At 45.7% G+C, this 16,688-nt stretch overlaps 1 protein-coding gene and 1 long non-coding RNA gene across 5 annotated transcripts in view; one reads left to right on the plus strand and one right to left on the minus strand.

Annotated features, from left to right (window-relative positions):
* SERINC5 (serine incorporator 5) overlaps positions 1-8,051 on the minus strand; it is a 42,236-nt gene extending 34,185 nt beyond the window's left edge. For 2 of the 4 annotated variants that reach the window (XM_030511946.1, XM_030511949.1), the window contains exon 1: positions 7,069-7,463. In XM_030511946.1, the coding sequence (XP_030367806.1) occupies positions 7,069-7,119 (51 nt within the window). In that variant the 5' untranslated portion in view covers positions 7,120-7,463. Of the gene's footprint in view, positions 1-7,068; positions 7,464-7,876 lie in introns of those variants that run through there. The other 2 variants (XM_030511947.1, XM_030511950.1) reach the window with 2 other exon arrangements.
* A 36-nt stretch (positions 8,052-8,087) lies between these two features.
* On the plus strand, positions 8,088-15,011 carry LOC115601099. Its single transcript, XR_003989232.1, has 2 exons — positions 8,088-8,386; positions 13,715-15,011. It is a non-coding gene; the product is annotated as an uncharacterized LOC115601099 (long non-coding RNA).
* Positions 15,012-16,688: the final 1,677 nt, after the last annotated feature.

A 16,688-nucleotide genomic window follows, 5' to 3' on the forward strand; every position in this document is an offset into this window, starting at 1 on the left:
AAAGGAAGACTCAAGAGAGTTTCATCTCTTTCCTCCCAACTGACTGCCCAGCCTGAGCAACCTGGTAGACCACATGCCTTCTGGCCTGTCCACAGAGGACAGGAATGTGCCTTGCTGAAGCTTCTTTTCACAGGAGGCCTGCAGCAGCTTAGCTTTTCATGCACTGCTTGATAACAGCATTATCTGGGCCCTAAAATGTGCAGATAATGCGGTCACTGAGCTGCTAACAGCAACATCTATCAAAAACACCCAAACATCTACTCTCACAGCTACATGCAGCATCCAAGCAGGCTGGAAAAGCAAAGCAGCCAGCCCTGTGTGAGTAAACGTCCTGAAGCAGCTAAACACCAGCCCTTGGACTTCTATTTTCATGCAAGAGCCAACCACTTTGTTAGTGCACTGGTTCACGAAAACAAGATGCCTGATGCCAGGTGTCCCAAGCGTTAGGAGCTGGGCTCAGGCTATTATTGAAACCACTGTTACGCACACACATTTTGCAAAGGTTTCTTCAACCAGACACATGGTCACACAGTAGTTTGTCCTGTGAAGTAACTAAATTCACCAAAGAGGTTTCATTCTATCCTTTGTCTGACTTAACTGGCTTTTCACTGCTGCTGCTTTACTACTCAGACTCACCATGTGGCTTAAGACAAGACGTTTTCTGACCAGCATACCAGTTAACCAAGTGACAACCTATTTTTGGGAGCGCACCTCATGCTGCACACTGTGCAAAATTAAAACCAGCTTCAGAGCACAGTCACGCCAGCCTAGCCACTGCCCAAACACTGCTTTCAGTGAGGCTTTCCTGCCCCGCATTTCCAAAGCAAAGGGCTTGTGCCCTGCACCGCGGGGCAGAACTGCCACAGAGCACCGAGCAGCACAGAACCTAGGTGAGAAAGCAGCATCCAGGACTGCCACGCCAAGAGCTAACCTGCAGGCGAGCTGCTGCCAGGCACCGGCAGAGCTGAAGTTTAGCTGAACTGGGGAGGATTCCCTTCTGTCTCCGTTACTCAACATTCTCAAACATTACAAAGCGGTGACTCAGCTCAGCATTAGACAATAATGTCACTGCAAAATGTCTAAATTCAAGACTGCCCAACTGCTCCTCTCCTGATGATTTTGGAAAAATCAAGACAATTGTTTAGTCTGCCATGAGCCTCGCAATGCATCACATCACCCAGCTCCCCAGCAGTATAACTATTTTCCATTAGCATAGACCATCTGGATTTGACAGCAGTATGAGGTGGACTGTCTGTCCCCCTGGTTACTTACAACTATCATCAAAACCGGAAAAAAAACCTCCCAGCTTCTAATTTGTCTGCTACAGTTCCTAGGCACTGTTCTTCATGCGGCTTTTTCCACTAGTTTACAGGGCCGTTTAATTATGTAGTCTTTTCTCCCCGCTCATCAAAGAAGGAACCCAAACCATTTACCCTCAGTCTCATTTGAAGATTTTCAGAGTTTTCCTCCCAGCACCTAAATTGTTAGGGTTTTTTCCCTGCATCCCCTCAAATTTCTCCTACAAGATCACAGCAGCACCATCAGGTCCACTGCTAAGCGCCCAACCCTGGCTCTTCTCCCTGATGCGTGCAGCCACAGAGGGGGTGAGACTCTCCCCCAAAGCAGCCTGCCCTCCACACACACCTTGCACAGGCAGCCAGCCGGCTGTACTGAAAAGGTGAGTTTTATTTGCACTGGGGCCATGCCACGGGGGTTACATTTAAGAGCGTCTAGCAAGCCAAACACTCTGTTAGTGCACTGGTTCAACAGCACCCTTTGCTCTACCTGTTCTTCAATCACTCCTCTGTGCTTTTGGGAGCAATTTTAAGCATACTCTCAGGTTACTGCTGAAAAGAGACCACTATTTTCACCAGTTACCTGATCTGAAGCTTCTTTGCATTGATTCTTTGACAATCTTCACTGAGAGCAACCTCTGCTGGGTGACAGGTTCAATCGTCCTTTCCTGTCATTTCATGTTTCACAGTTTTCTCATTCCAACTCGTGCTGCAGTCACCTCTGTCTTTCACAGCAGAGGAGCTGCTAACAGAGCAACTGCAAGATGAAAGACAAGTCAGCAATGCAAAGTCTGACAACTTCAGGCCATCACTTCATACAGCGAGCAGGTTTTCTCCAAGTTAGCTCCGATGTTTGAGACTAGGACTCTAGAGGTAGAGTGGCACACACAGATGCAACAGCCAGGGTGGTGCATAGCCAGGGACAGAGATTGAAGGGCAGGGCAGTAACTGCTTAAGTCCATGTACCACTGCAGTGAAGAAGCAGTTCAAATGAAACATCTGTATGCATAGACTTAAAAGCATATAGCTGGAACAACAGCTTCACTTCTGAGCGAGCTAACAGAAAATGCTGAGAGTGGTTGCTGTTAAAACTCAGTGAAAGAGATGACGGGTTGACAAATTTTGGATTAACCCTGTGCTAGACAGGAAGAAGTGCAAAACTTTTCATTTCCCAACTGTGAACATTTGTATGTTTAAATACTTGAGCACATGCTACCTCTAATTGCTGGAAGCTCCAACTGCTAAACTGCACACATCAGTCCCAGCATAGTTATCACTAATTAAAGTGACAATGAGATTGCTGGGTGTGTCAGAACTCCCTTCAAAACAAACATAGGGCCACCTTCCTCTGTATGCTATCACAGGTAAACACTACTGTCATCCTCAGCTCTGGCTGCCCCAGTCCCTCACTGTCTCATGCTGTAGCACATGCTGATGTTGAAGCCTGTCTCTTGGGTGACCTGAACAATGCAGTAGGCCAAATTCAGTTGGCAGAATGGTCGATCACAGCCTAAAATTCTAGGAGGCCAGGAAATAAACATGTAAAAACATATTAGAGCCCACACAGTTGAGAAAGAAATGGAAGTGCCATTAACTCAGGTATGAGAAGGATGAGAAGGACCTTGGAAGCAACCTAAGGTCCAGGCATCTTAACATGGCTAAGTTGAGTACACCACCTAGCCTCAGCAGCTATTTGGGATGACAGTAGTCAGCAGCAGTTGACAGCTCCATATGAGACCTTCAGCTTATCCTGTAGTCATAGCTCAGGCTTTCAGGCTCACCTAAAACAAGAATGTCTTGCACCCCCAACTGCGAGAGCATCCATTGTAATAAAAGTCTCAGTAACAGCAAAAGCACCTTGGAATACCTACACTTGCAAAAATTAAAATAAAAGCAGCGCTAGGACTTATCCTTCTCAGAAAATTATCCCCTTGCCCTTAAAAGTGAAGGCCCTACTCTTATACTGACTTCAATCCACAGCTGTGGACCCATGGATATTTAAGCTGTTTCTTTAAACCCAGAATGCAACCAACTTGTGGGATGTGAGAGAAAAGGGCTAAAAAATATATATATATATAAAATGCAGCAATGGAAGATTAAGCAGGAATGAGAAAAACTATCTTCTGCTGGAATGAGGCAGAGTCTCTTCTGCCTCTTATGCAGTGCCAGGGCAAGGATTCCAACATAGTGACGCAAGTGTCGAATGATACAACACTTCAAGGATCTCACTGTCTTTTGGTTGCTCTTCCCTATCATCTAATCACTTTTGACTCCAGCAGCAAATTTTATCCAGCTACAGCAGGCAGATGGGGGCCTCAAAGATATTACATTCTTACAATTTCCTAGAAAATAGGCAAAAGGTTTAGCAGAGAAAAATGATCTCTCAGCCCCAAGCAAGGAAAAGGCTGCAACACGAGTTCAGTATTTATTAGAAAGGGAATAGATGTAAGATACCAAACTCAATGGGCAAAGCTGCAGAAAACTAGGCTTTGCTAATTCAATTGTTCAGGCAGCCATTTATTTAAAACAAAACCTCCATGTTTCTGCAAACAAGAGAAAAATGTTCTTCCCAAGTCTGTTTTTCCTAACTGTATTTAAGTGGAATGCACTACAGTACAGACCACAGACAGCTAGCTGCTTCTTCAGTCATGATTAATAGTGGTGGCAGTGGCTTGAAAAGGCAGGATGTGTTTTGGGGAGCACCACATGGAGCGGAGCCAGGAACCATCCCACAGCGCTGCAGCACATCACACCACACACATGCACCCACTAATGTCCCACCATCCCCAGAGGACGCAAACCTGGACGAGGATGACAGAGCCACCCTTTTCACCATGTGATGAAAAGAGGAGACCATGAGGACAGGACTGCAAGACCCTGCTCGGTCTGCAGATGCAAACAGACTGTACCAGAGAGGCATGCAGCCCTGGAGCGCACAGCAGGGCTCCCCTCCCTTGCCTCAAAAGCCTTGAGCCCCAGAAGTCGTAAGATTGGCTGAAGCCAATCTTACAAATAAAGCATTTATTTTCTATTAAAAAAACAAAAACAAAAACAAAAAACAAAAACAAAACCCCAAACCTAAAGAGGTCTGGGTATAAATAAAAATCTTATACTCTAACTTGCAGCACATCTTACTGTATTTACTACATCATATGATTTTGAAGTGCAGAGTGATATTAAGAAAAGCACTCAAGATTTAACAGACCTTCAGAAATAGCTTTATAGGCTTTGATAGCTAGCAGTTCTAATTGAAAAATCCATCTTCTTGAAAAACCCAGTTACAACATACTGCCCTCCCCCCCCCCCGCAATTAATGTTGACTATCTAAATTACATTTATTTAACTCTGGAAAAAACATATTCATTGTAATAAAGAGTTTCTGCAACAGCTGCTTTTCTTAACCATGATCTCAACTTTATTCTCTTGAGAATAACTACTGAAGAAAAGCCAAATGTAAAATCCTGTTTCCTGTCAATTTAAGCAGATGTTTTTATGTAATCAAAAGCATTGTGGAGGCCCAAGCCAAACTGTATTCTCACTGCATTCTCAAAATAGGCCTACCAACGAAACACTAGCAAAAGAAGAAACACTTAGCAAGCTTATTACAGCTCAGAAACCTAAAAATTGCAGTTCTCTTCAAAACAAGGTTGTACACTGCTTGATAAAAGACAACTTCAGAAATTACGATTTATAAATGGCCAAGTTCCCTGAAACCAAGTTCCCAGGGTCCCCTTGGCAAGGATACAAGTCACACAATAACATTAATTAAGACTATTTTAAATAATTTTTGAGTGCAAAAATCAGCATAACCGAAGTACATTGAAGTTTGGCAGCTTGCCGCTGTATCCTTTAACAACAGGAATAGGGGCTATGAAACCTGAATTCATTTATTCAGACAGGCTCCATCAACTAGATGTTTAGCAGGGTTTGACCCAAAAGTACAGACTGCTCAGCGCCTACTTCACACTAGGAAAATCTGCTGGCGCTATGCAGGGAGAATAAAATGGATAGTCAAGTGATGTTAACTCACAACAAAACTCTGATATCAGCTACAGACATCCACACGGGATAACTGCAGCTTCACAGCTCAGAAGGACAATACCAAATTTTTCAGGCAGTTCTAGGAGAGCAGATCCACAGAAACAGAGGCGGATACAAGATATATACAGGGCAAAAGTACTTCATATAAAAAACCCTCACCCCATGTGATATAAAGCCCATTCAACTAATATAGTTTAGGGAAAAAGGAGTGACCCATCCTGAGTGTTGTTTTTCGGGACTTGTATGAAGTTCCATCTTTTCTCAAGCATACCATCTCCATTTCTGGAGACAGGGTTAACTTCATCTTCAGGGGAACATTTAAGGAGCGGCCAAATTCCTTCTCAGTTTTCCAGCTTGATTAACACTATCCATAAAATGCCTGAGGAAGTTGGGCTGGGAGAGAAAGAAGAACTTCTATCCCTTTTGTTTTTCTGGTTAATGTTAAGCAAACATCCCCTCATCAAGGTTGGAATAAATCAAGTCATGAAAGCAGACCATTTTTCTTTTAACAAAAGTTACGCTGCATGCTATTGAAATGTGCTTTATGTCATTTATCATCTTAGCCTATAAAAAGGTTACCCACACTAAGATTGCTGGTGTAACTCTAGCAATATGCTGTACTTAGCACAGATAAGTCTTACATCAAGAATAGTGCTTCAGCCAGCAGAACAGATCTCCCCGGGGGATTATATAATTTTGGCGCTATGACTGCATCCACTTCAGGGCTTTTGCTTTGGCTCCAGCATCACTGAGGAGTTCAGTTTATTTACAGACTCCACAGTGACACATCAGTGCCAATAAAGCGCATTACTATCAGATATTACTACGCAGCGGCTTTAAGAATGTCTGAAAGTTTGGTCACACTAAAGTCATACCATTCACTGCACGAGTCTCACAACGGTTCCATCCTCTTGGCATTAACTTACTTCTCCAAGAGCTGCACCGAAACAAAGCCATGCAAATGCAAACGGCCACGAACCACGGCAGTAACAGCACCCACTAACAGCACTTTGTGAGCTGCTCCAGAAGCTGCTTCACACGCTGCCAAAACAGACGCGAAGCAGCAGGCAGGGAGGCGCCCTGCTCTAACAGGAACATCAGCAAACGCGGTTGGTTACTGCTGTCCCCTGCGACCACCCAGGGCTGCTTGGCAAGGCATGAGGGAGCTCCTGGAGGACAGGCATGTGGAGGCATGCTCAGCAATCCTCCCAGCCCAATGAAAACTGCAAGAACCACAGCCAGAAGACCAAAGCTAGCCCAGGATTCAAGCTTCAGGAGAGATCCGAGGCTTTCTTCCAGTTGGTTCACACAAAAGCAAGAGAATAATGACATGCTGAGGGTGGGCAGAGTGATCAAAGAAGAAACCACTAGATTTAGAACCACAAAGTGTTTAAATATGAGAAGCAACAGGAATATACTAACTGGCTAGTCCATTGCATATGGGACAAGGGCAGTAAGCAGTACACATGCAGTAATGCGTTTCTACTGCAGAAGTGGAGAGTTGGGAAAATGAAGCACAAAATAAAGTGCCTGTAGGAGATGTGGTCTAACATCACACTAGAGAGGCAACTAGCAAGGACAGGAGTCCCTCCCTGGGGTGCCACCAGGGAGGAGGTCTGGACAGGGCCTCACGACCGCCCTTCTCCTGCAAGTCCATGGTCCTTCATCCATCGAGGTGATGCAGTCAAGAAATCAGGCAACCACAGTAAGACGTGGAGCACTGACTCCTCACCCCATGGATGTGGAAGGTCCTGCACTGCCCTCCATCACCACTTGTTCTCATCTCTCACTTTCTCCGCCAGCACCTGCACTTGCTGAATCTTTCCACAAGCCAAGATTTGAAGGAGTGTGTGAAAGGGTCTGAGGAGCACCAGGCAGCCAGCAGCTGAAAGAGATGTTAAGTCCATTCCACTTCTTATACTTCTCACCTCCCAGGCACCAGTGGCAATTACCTGACCGCCGCTCGTACCTCCGAGTGATCCGCCACCCCTCGGGGAGCTGCTCCTCGCAGTGCAGGCTGCAGTGTCCCCGTCCCACCCGCACCCCACTGCGCGGCGCAGGCGGCTCTCCGCTGCCCGAGCGCACCCGGGGGAGGCAGGCAGCGCTCAGCTTCCCCTCGAAACACACAGGGAATTCACCAGGACCCTCCGCTAAGGCACCGCTGGAAGCACCCGAACAGCTCGGCTCTACGGACAGGCACCCCCGCGGCACCCGGGTCCCCCGCGCCAGTTTAACGCGCGGACCGCGCGGGGAGGACGGCTCCCCCGATCCTCACCGCGGAGAGCGCCAAGCTGCGGCCGAGGGGCAGCGGAGGGACGCGGATCCCGGCTCTAACCCGTACCGTCCCGGGCTCTCCGTGCCCCGCCGCGGGCCGTCACCACCCCGGAGATACGCCGGCTCCCCGCGACAGCCGCCGCACCGCGGGCCGGGCCCCTGCGCCATGTCCCGGGGATGCCCCGCTCCGGCGCGGTGCGGTGCGGCTGGCGGGTCCCGCACCTCCCTCCGCGCACCTGCCGGTCTCCCGCGGCCCAGCCCCGTACCTGGCCGGCGCAGCAGTGCGCGGACATGCCGGCGGCGCGGCGCGGCCTGGCCCCCTCGCTGCCTCTCTCATGCGGGAGCGGGCCGGGCTGGGCCGGGCTGGGCACGGCGCGAAGCGGCACTGCCTCTGCCCCGCCGCCGACCGCGACGCCCTCGGCCCGGCCCCGCTGCCTGGCTTCCGCTGTCGTCAGCCCGCGCCGCGGGGGGGCCCGCGCCCGCACCGGGCGTGGCGGACGCCGTGCGGGTGCTGCTGCGGTCCGCGCCCCCGAGCCGGGCCCCGCGGCCGCCGGCGGAGGGCTCGGTGCCCCCAGGGCGGCCGGGGCTCCGCACCCTGTCCTGCCCGGCAGCCGGTGCGCCGCGGGCGAGCCTGGCCGCTTCGCTTCCCGGGGCGGCACAAGCGGCTGCTCCGTCTGCAGCTGTTGCGGTCGGAGCGAATCCGTGCGGGACAGTCCCCGCCAGGCTGTGCCAGTCCCAAGGACGCTGCTGCGATCACTTGCCTGCTCATACACCCGGTAAAGCACCTGCTTTTGTAGTAATCGGAATTGCATGAATTCGCTGAATAAGGCATATAAACAGGTGGATCTTAAAACACCAGGCATCAAATTTAACACTGCAGCGCACCAGCCTCGGGTTCAAACTGCTTTATGGCACCCCACGGCCATTAACAGCCCAACACCTTCATTGAAAAGTCGTGGTTGCTCAAAGGGCGGCTTGAGGGCTGTGCTTTCCTAGCAGAAGCTGAGAGCTTTCTCAGTGCTTCCAAAATACTCTCTCCAGCATCAGTTGCCAGGACCCAGGTGTAGCACTAGGCAGCAGTTGAGGATTTCCTGTTTTCCTGTGTTGTGGTAGGTATCTTTGCTGATGAAGCCAAAGAGATGAAGGTCTCTATGGAAAGACTCCCTCATCCTGTCTGTTCTCTTGCCTCTGTGTGTGTGCACTTTAATATTTAAAATAATTTTTTGGAACTTTATTTATAGTCTTAAACTGCCTTAACTTTAGCGAGACAAGGAAGTACAAAATAAAATATAATCCTTTGTAAATATGAAAATTCAGTTCTAAGTAACATTAAGCTTGGTGGCTCTGTAACAATAGCAATGGAAAGTATCTTAGGTGAATATTTCATAATAATCAGCCAAAACCGGACTAGTGGTTGCTGACATAACAACAAAACTTTCCAAACCTAAAAAGCCCAACCAAAAGAACATAATAAGGATCCTTATATGCGATAAATTGTTGTAGCTGGCATAGTTTTAGAACCTTATGACCTTCATACAATATTTATTGTAACCAAAACAGGACTGTAGCTAAAGAGTATCTGAAACTAGCAGATGTTCAGGTGTAGCGAAGTTAACTGATAAATAGAAGGACAGGGAGAAATCACTCACTTATGTCAGCAGTGTTACCAAACCAATTAAGCTGGTGTAAGCACTCATCTACTGCGCGTGCTTCAAACACTACCAGAACAAGAGTTCAAGGAACAGCCAAGTGATGAAGATTGTTGGAAGAAGCAAAACGACCACCAAAGACCACTACCACGTTGTTATGCGCATGCGAAAATGGGCGTGGAACGATCCTCAGACAACTAATGAATATGTATGACGTTTACCGGAAATGTAATGAATTTGTATGTTAAGTAACAATATAATCAGGGTCTGTTTGGTGCTTAGAAGAGACACATTAGGAGGAGATATCCCCTGTGTCTCCCAGCACTGCAATAAAGAATACCTGCTTGTCAACTTAAACTTCGTTGGCAAGTTCTTAACAAGTTCTACGAATAGTTAGGAATTTGGTGTGGCTAAAAGCCATTAAACTGCATACAGGTACACACATGTAGATAATATAGCTACACCTTCCAAAAAGTACATCGGTATGAATTGCAGTATGTATTGTGTAAAACCCCTTCCTCATTCCTCGTGTGTGCAAACAAATTAGAAGTTGATGCTTTAGGAAGAGGATCGTCCAATGAATCATTGTTAGATGATGTAGTGTTATACTGGGGACTGAAGAGATGAGTGTTACCTTGAGGGTACAGTTTGTAAACAGCAGACATGTGCTTTGTTTTTACTGGTGCTCTAATATCTGCACACACTCCGCTAGAGACAGGGTATTTACCACTGATACAAGATTAATTCTGTCAAGCAGATGGTTATTTAGCTCAAAGGACACCACACCAGCGCGCCGCAGTGCAGGCACTGATGGGGCTGATGCTCCTGCCCTGAAGGAGCAGGAGCAGCCCCAGCCTCAGGTCAGGACTGGAGGTTGGAGTCTCAGCACACCATCTCAGATCTGCAGCTCCTCTCCCCAGAGGTGGGGCTGAAGAGACAGAATCAAGAAGTGAACAACGGACAGGAAAGCAGTGTGGCCAGCAAACAGGCAATGGAAAAACAGTGCTGTTTTTAACTTCAAAACATAGTCAGCTTCCTGAAGCACATGGTTAGGCATGGGAACGTGAGCACCAGGGCATAGTAACAACTCAGCACACTGCAGTCATCTTCTATTTCTTGTCTAAGCTTCTTACGCAATCACGAGATGCTGACTGGTCAGGCTTTGCTTAATTTCCACATCTGCAAAATCAACTCAAAACATGAAGGAGAATCTGACGTTTGATATAGAAATGAAACTGTCTTGCAAAGAGAGACTGGTGAAGGTGACATATGGATATGGTGGAAGAGCACTAAGTGGCTGTACCACACATCAGCACGTCTGCAATAGGAAGGAGCGCTCACTGGGTGGGGAACACCTTTAATTCGCTGCTCCACATAGCCCTGTTAAGTGCCATCCAGCACTGTTATCACCAACACGAGTGATGCCAGCCTCTGCACTGAAGAGCAGAGCTCTGTAATGCACTTCCCAGTCAGTTAGCGCCCCAGAGGCCTGGGATGCGCGCCTTGGCTTTTTGAGTGAAAAACTCGTCACCAGAAAGGCTTGAACTTTCCTGCTGTGCTGCTGGCGGGCATGAAGCAGGCTAACCGCAGAGTAACGAGCAGCTGTTACTGCATGAAAAGAACTGTCACTCTCTAACTATCAATGCATTTAGAATAAGGTTTACCCATCAAATACATATTCTGAAACCAAAGAAGGCTAATCTGATTCACTGGCCAGAAATCTTCAACTCATAATTCCTGCCTCAAACTATTAATTTTGGCAGGATGTCTCTGAAGAGATGCTAAATCCTGTTTAGGGCTTTCAAGTGACAGGGAGTCCATAGCATCACCAGAAAAAGGCAAGATGCTTCGGCCTTGCTTTGTGTAAGGAATTTTATGAACATACATTTACGAGGATTTAAGAGACAAGCAGAATGGGGGCAAGAAGTGGCCCCATAGGAAGTAAATCAGCCAAGGGGCAAGCAGGAATCAAGTTAAAACGCTGATCTCAGTTCAGGTGCCAGAGCGCGAGGCATGAAGGATAGAACTCGGTTAGAAGTTGTAACCACATGGCACCTGCCAGAAAACCCCCTGGTAAGAAGCCAGTTTCCCTGGGAGCAAGCTGCTTTGTCACTCAGCACGCGTGCAAGCAGAGCAGAGTAGCAGAACCTGAAGCCCCAGAAGCATGTCCCTTCAAGCCACTTACCTTTACGCAGCCTACAAAACTCTGCCTGCAAGGTATCCAGCCCAGTTGCATGCGTACCCGTGACCATGGCATATCAGCTTTGCTCGGATCACCAGGAAAATTACTGCCCTTGGATCCCAACTGCAGTTTCACTTGCAGGCATTACACCTTTACATGCACCCACTTTACTCATTCCCTACTCATTTCTGCATGGACGACTGTAATAGAAGCAGAGGTTCTCACTGTCCCCCTTCACTGTGAGAAGAATGCAATGTTACTACCTCCATAGAGAGCTCAAAAGTTGTTAGTGGTGAAGCAGAAAGCTTTTTGGCATAGCACAGGGAAACTGTAATTTACCAGGAATGCTAAAGGACTCTCTGCTTCTTCAGTACTTGCATAGTATGAACCAGCTAAGTGTATTTTAGGTTAAGAATATCAGGAATTATGCCATTTTGTTCATATCTTCTGAAATTGAGCTGCAACTTGGAATGATGTTTTCAATGTTCTGTGATTTCAAGATTTTTCAGTAATTAAAGGATTTTAGTTTGTGCCAACTAGCAAAAAGAAGAGCACAAAAAGTGTGCATCCAGTGAGAAGGAGAAATCTACCACTTGGCTGTTTTTCAGGTGTAATGAAATACAGAAAATCTTTCCAAGCCTAAATGCATTCAGAAAGAAAACAAAACCAGATTGTGACACATTGTGGTGGCCACTTACGTAAAATTAGTTCATTTTTATAGTGTAAGTTTAGACTTTATATACCCATTAAAATACAAAAGACGTGAAATTGCTTTTCAGGTAAAGGTCTGTTTTGCTTGAGCCTAGTAATTAGACACTAGTCAAATGTGGTTATGGGAAGGAGGGGAAATGTCTGTGCACATGCATGCGCACGTTCTGGAAACCACAGCTCGGATCCCAGCTAGACCTCTCTTGCAGCTAATGACCTGACTGCTGCGATGTTTGCTGGAATGGTTTCCTGTGGAATGGTTTTCTGTGGAAAAGGTATTCTGGTAAAGGGGAGCACCATGTAGAGGCATGATCAGACCATCCTTGTCTCTCAGCCTGGGTGGCTGCAGGCCATGATAAACGCATGACTTTCTCATTTTTTTTCCAAGTATACACCAGCACCTGGATTGTGGACCACTTCTCCTCAAATCCTCTTAGATAGCCAAAGGTTTCCAGAAGCCATGACCTTTGGACATCTTCCAAAAGCCAGTGTATCCAGGAATCATGCCAGGACCAGCTGCCACAGCACAGTATAGCCCAGCTGTAGACTGACAAAAAGCAAGGGGGAATCCCTTACAGCATATATCAAATATAGCAGTATTTGTTACCACTATAGTTGGATGACCACCTTCAAGTTTGTGGAGGTGCGGGGAGGCTCTCAGAGCAACTGTAATAGCAAAGAGAGCACTGAATGATCTGATAGTGCACGGCAAGAGCAACTTGCAACTACAGATTTCCTAGAGGGGGCTGAGAAGAGAGACCATTGGTGCATGTGGGGACAGACGCATGTGTAACTGTCCTTTCCAGAATATCACATTGGTCGTAATGCTAAATGGTGGTGTCTTCTACTATATCTTTATTAGTGGTCTGTAATTCACACTAAAACTAAATAAACAAATTTAAAAAAAAAAAAAAAAAAAAGCGCCATGCACTTGAGTAGTCAAATTTGGCTAATTTTGATCAAATTAAATGTTTTAAATCACTTACCGGACTTGAAAGAAATCATTTCATAGCATTTGAATATTTTAATATGAAAAAAATCCCCAATGCTGGTATTTCCAGGCCAATCTGCTAAAAACCCCAAACACCTCACCTTTTATTTTGAGAATGATAGTTTAATAAACTGGTTGCTTAGTTGTTTTTCACTCCAGTTTTGAAGTGGATTAAAATCTGCATTGTCTGTTAAGGAAGCACACCAATTAGACCTTTCTGAGTAGGTTAATTTTTGCTACCAAAGAACAGAAGAGTAGTGTTATACAGCTTTGCACTGAACTCTCCAAGTGCTGCATTTGCATGCTCATTGCTAACCCTTTTTAGCGCAATACCATGTAACGCCAATTATAAATGTCATTCTTTCTGACCTCCCAGCAACTGTGTGCAGTATTGCTTTTCACTCCTAAATCAGGATTTTATTCTAGCATGTCTTGGGTTTCTTAATCACAGCTAATACCTTTACCTTGCAAATAACTGACACAGACTTTTGACTCGGGTGACACTAAGGAAACGTGGTGCTAACAGAAGAGACAGCAGCTTTTCGCAGCACATTTACATGTTTCTGACACGCAGGTAACCAGCCAGCAGCAAGGAGTCTGGTGCTGCCTTGAGGCATGAAGTCTTACTGGAGTTAATGACAGATGGAAGGAAGGAAGGAAAACTGCATGCCCCGGAGTTATGAGATAAAGACAATTAAAGAAGTTCTACAAGAATATGAAGGTTAGCAGGCTTAAGCTGCATGCTGAGAGAGAGCCCGGTTCTCCATCGTTACAAGGAGCTTCAAGCTGGCAGTGGTGATTCTCGGAGTCAGAAGTGTTGGGTTAAGATCAGACAGTTGTTATCATATCCGACCATCTGCCTTATTCCTCTGTCAGACACTGCCCCTAGTGGCATGGAAAACTGGTGCGGTTCAGCATTTCAACTCCTGCAATTAAATCTGATAGATTAAAACTTGTTTCTACCATCATGTATAAAGATAAAAAACATGATGGCACTGTCTTTCTGCACTGCTGACTTCCTCAGGATGCTGATGTGAGAAAATCAGAGTAAGCTTCTGACACATGGGTAAGTTTCAAGTAGTAAGAAACAGACGGTTTGAGATTTGTCAACCCCGCACTAGACTTCAGAATTGCCAGATTGCCGTACTTCATTTTTTGCCCGTGAACTTCTTCTGGAGAGAGAGATATTCATTCACAGATGGCAAATCCATGCAGGATAGCATAAGTATGCTTTGAGGATAACTGCTTACCAGCCTAGCCCAAACTCAAGGTTTCCCAAAACCAAAGCATGCAGCTCACACCACCTATTAAAGTCAGCTTAATGTAACTGTCAATGTCCCTACCGGAGTGGCACAAATCTCTTGTAATAGACAATATACCACATTTCACTAATACTTTCTAATTATGAGTAATGAGACAAGGAAGTACAAATCTTTTGTAAACAGTTAAATTCAGTTAGGCTTTGTGGCCTTGCACTAGATGACATTGGAAAAGCAGGCTATTGTAATAGATGACAGTGAGGAAGTATCTTGGGTAAATGTTTCACAATAACCAGCCAGAGCTGGACTAGTGGTTGCTGACATGACAACGGGACTTTCCAAACCTAAAGTTCAACTAGAGGACGAAGTGATGAAGACAAAGATGATGAAGAAACAAGCACCAAGGGTCCCAAAAGACCACTACCACGTTATTGTGCGCATGCGGAAATGGGTGCAGATCTATGTAAAGCGGTTCTTGGAAATGCAATGAATATGTATGTTAACCAACAATATAAACACAGTCTGTTTAACGCTCAGGTGGGACACATTAGGAGGAAAGATCCCCTGTGTCTCCCAGAGCTGCAATAAAGAATACCTGCTTGTCAACTTAAACTTTGTTGGCAAGTTCTTTGAATCAGTAGAGTGATATGCCTGCTCTCCTCCTCTCTTCTCTGTGTACCATTCTGTTCCTATCACAGTAATGAATGCTGTTGGTATGAAGGTTTCTGGGCACAATTTGAGCTGACAGCACTACAGGAAATGATCACAACAGTGATGGCCTCTGAGCTGACCACAGCAAGCCTCTTAGAAAAAAACTTGTGCAGGACCTGTCTGCCTGTGGATTCTTTGGAAGGAAAAGACAGAAACCCATGCACAACCCCCTGATCTTTTATTTGAAAGAGTTAAGAGTTTCTAAAAGGAAATAAATAGAAGATTTTCTGAATAAATTGCTTGCAAATAGAAAAAACAAAACCAAAAAACCTAGAATTGAACACACATTATACGAGGCTAGTTCAGTGGCATCAAAACTAAGATTTTATTACAGCTGTACTTGGGGAAGCTTGAGAATGAGAAATTTGCATTACACACTGAACAAAGTTTTGCCATGTGGAGTTCTCAAGCTAGCAAGAACAGAGCTGCTTCTGGACCTTTCCTGGTAGTGGTGGTGGGATACAGAAGGAACAAATCTAATTCTCAGCAGGTCCTTGGGAAGATTAGAATCAACAGAAGGTTCTCTTAGGCAGTGTTGTATTTTGGAGCCAAAAAGACATTGCAGCCATGCATGTCTTTTCCCCAGCCTCTCACACTACTGGGTATCAGCAAAGGTGTATGTCAAAACACAGCCTGCCAAAAGCACTTAAAGCACTCCGTTTAGCTCTCTGAGAAGTTTCTCCATCTCAACCTGACAAGCTACATCCTAACCTATTCCTGTTTTATCCTGTGAGTTTTTTTACAGTCTTGTAGAGAGAATACTTTACCTCAGACACACAGTTGACATAGTTGAGTATGGAATGAAAGTCGGAGCACAGGAATTCAAAGAAAAGAAGGCCTAATTACAGCCTCTTTTGTAACCATCCCTCCCTTCTCTCAGAGAAGCAAATGAGTATTAAAAGGTCGCAGGTGAAACCTGCTCTGTAAAGGAATCATTGCAATGGATCACATGGAGCATTAACATTCATGCACCAGACGAAACAGCTGAGTAGGATTTAAGCAAGCAGTGTTCATGCAGTAAGTCAGTAAATCAACTGCAAAGCAACAACTGTATGCTACAACTCAATCTGGCTCTGAGCCTTCTTTGTCAAAACAAAAGGACTGTAGAGATTACGCAGTGTTGTCACCAGTCAAGAACCAGGAGACAAGATGAGGCTGTGACAGCTGTCCTTGTTCTCCATGCCACCACAACTAATCCTAGGATATGTGAGAAAAGTAAATCAATTTTATTTTAGACAGCACCTTCCCTTTCTTGCACCTTGTTGCCACAATAAATGTAGCAAAACTCACTGTGAACTTCCCCTTCCGTACTTGTTATACATTACGGCAACAAAGTGCAAGAAGAAAACAAATGTTTAATTGTATAAACACTATCAGGACAATGCACAGAAGTTGCTCAAATTCCATCAAGTCTCAAGGTAAGAGACATGGAGTTTGCAAAGAAGAGTACTAACCTTTCAGGAAGAAAGAGCAGTAACTCATAATAAAAAGCTGGTAAGGGCAGAACTACTGTCTTAACTGAAGAGAGGTGTTCAGATGTTCTTTTATTCCACTGAATGTTCCAGTCCGCACAAGTGT

Source organism: Strigops habroptila, chromosome Z (assembly GCF_004027225.2).
Source record: "Strigops habroptila isolate Jane chromosome Z, bStrHab1.2.pri, whole genome shotgun sequence".
Lineage (NCBI taxonomy): Eukaryota > Metazoa > Chordata > Aves > Psittaciformes > Psittacidae > Strigops > Strigops habroptila.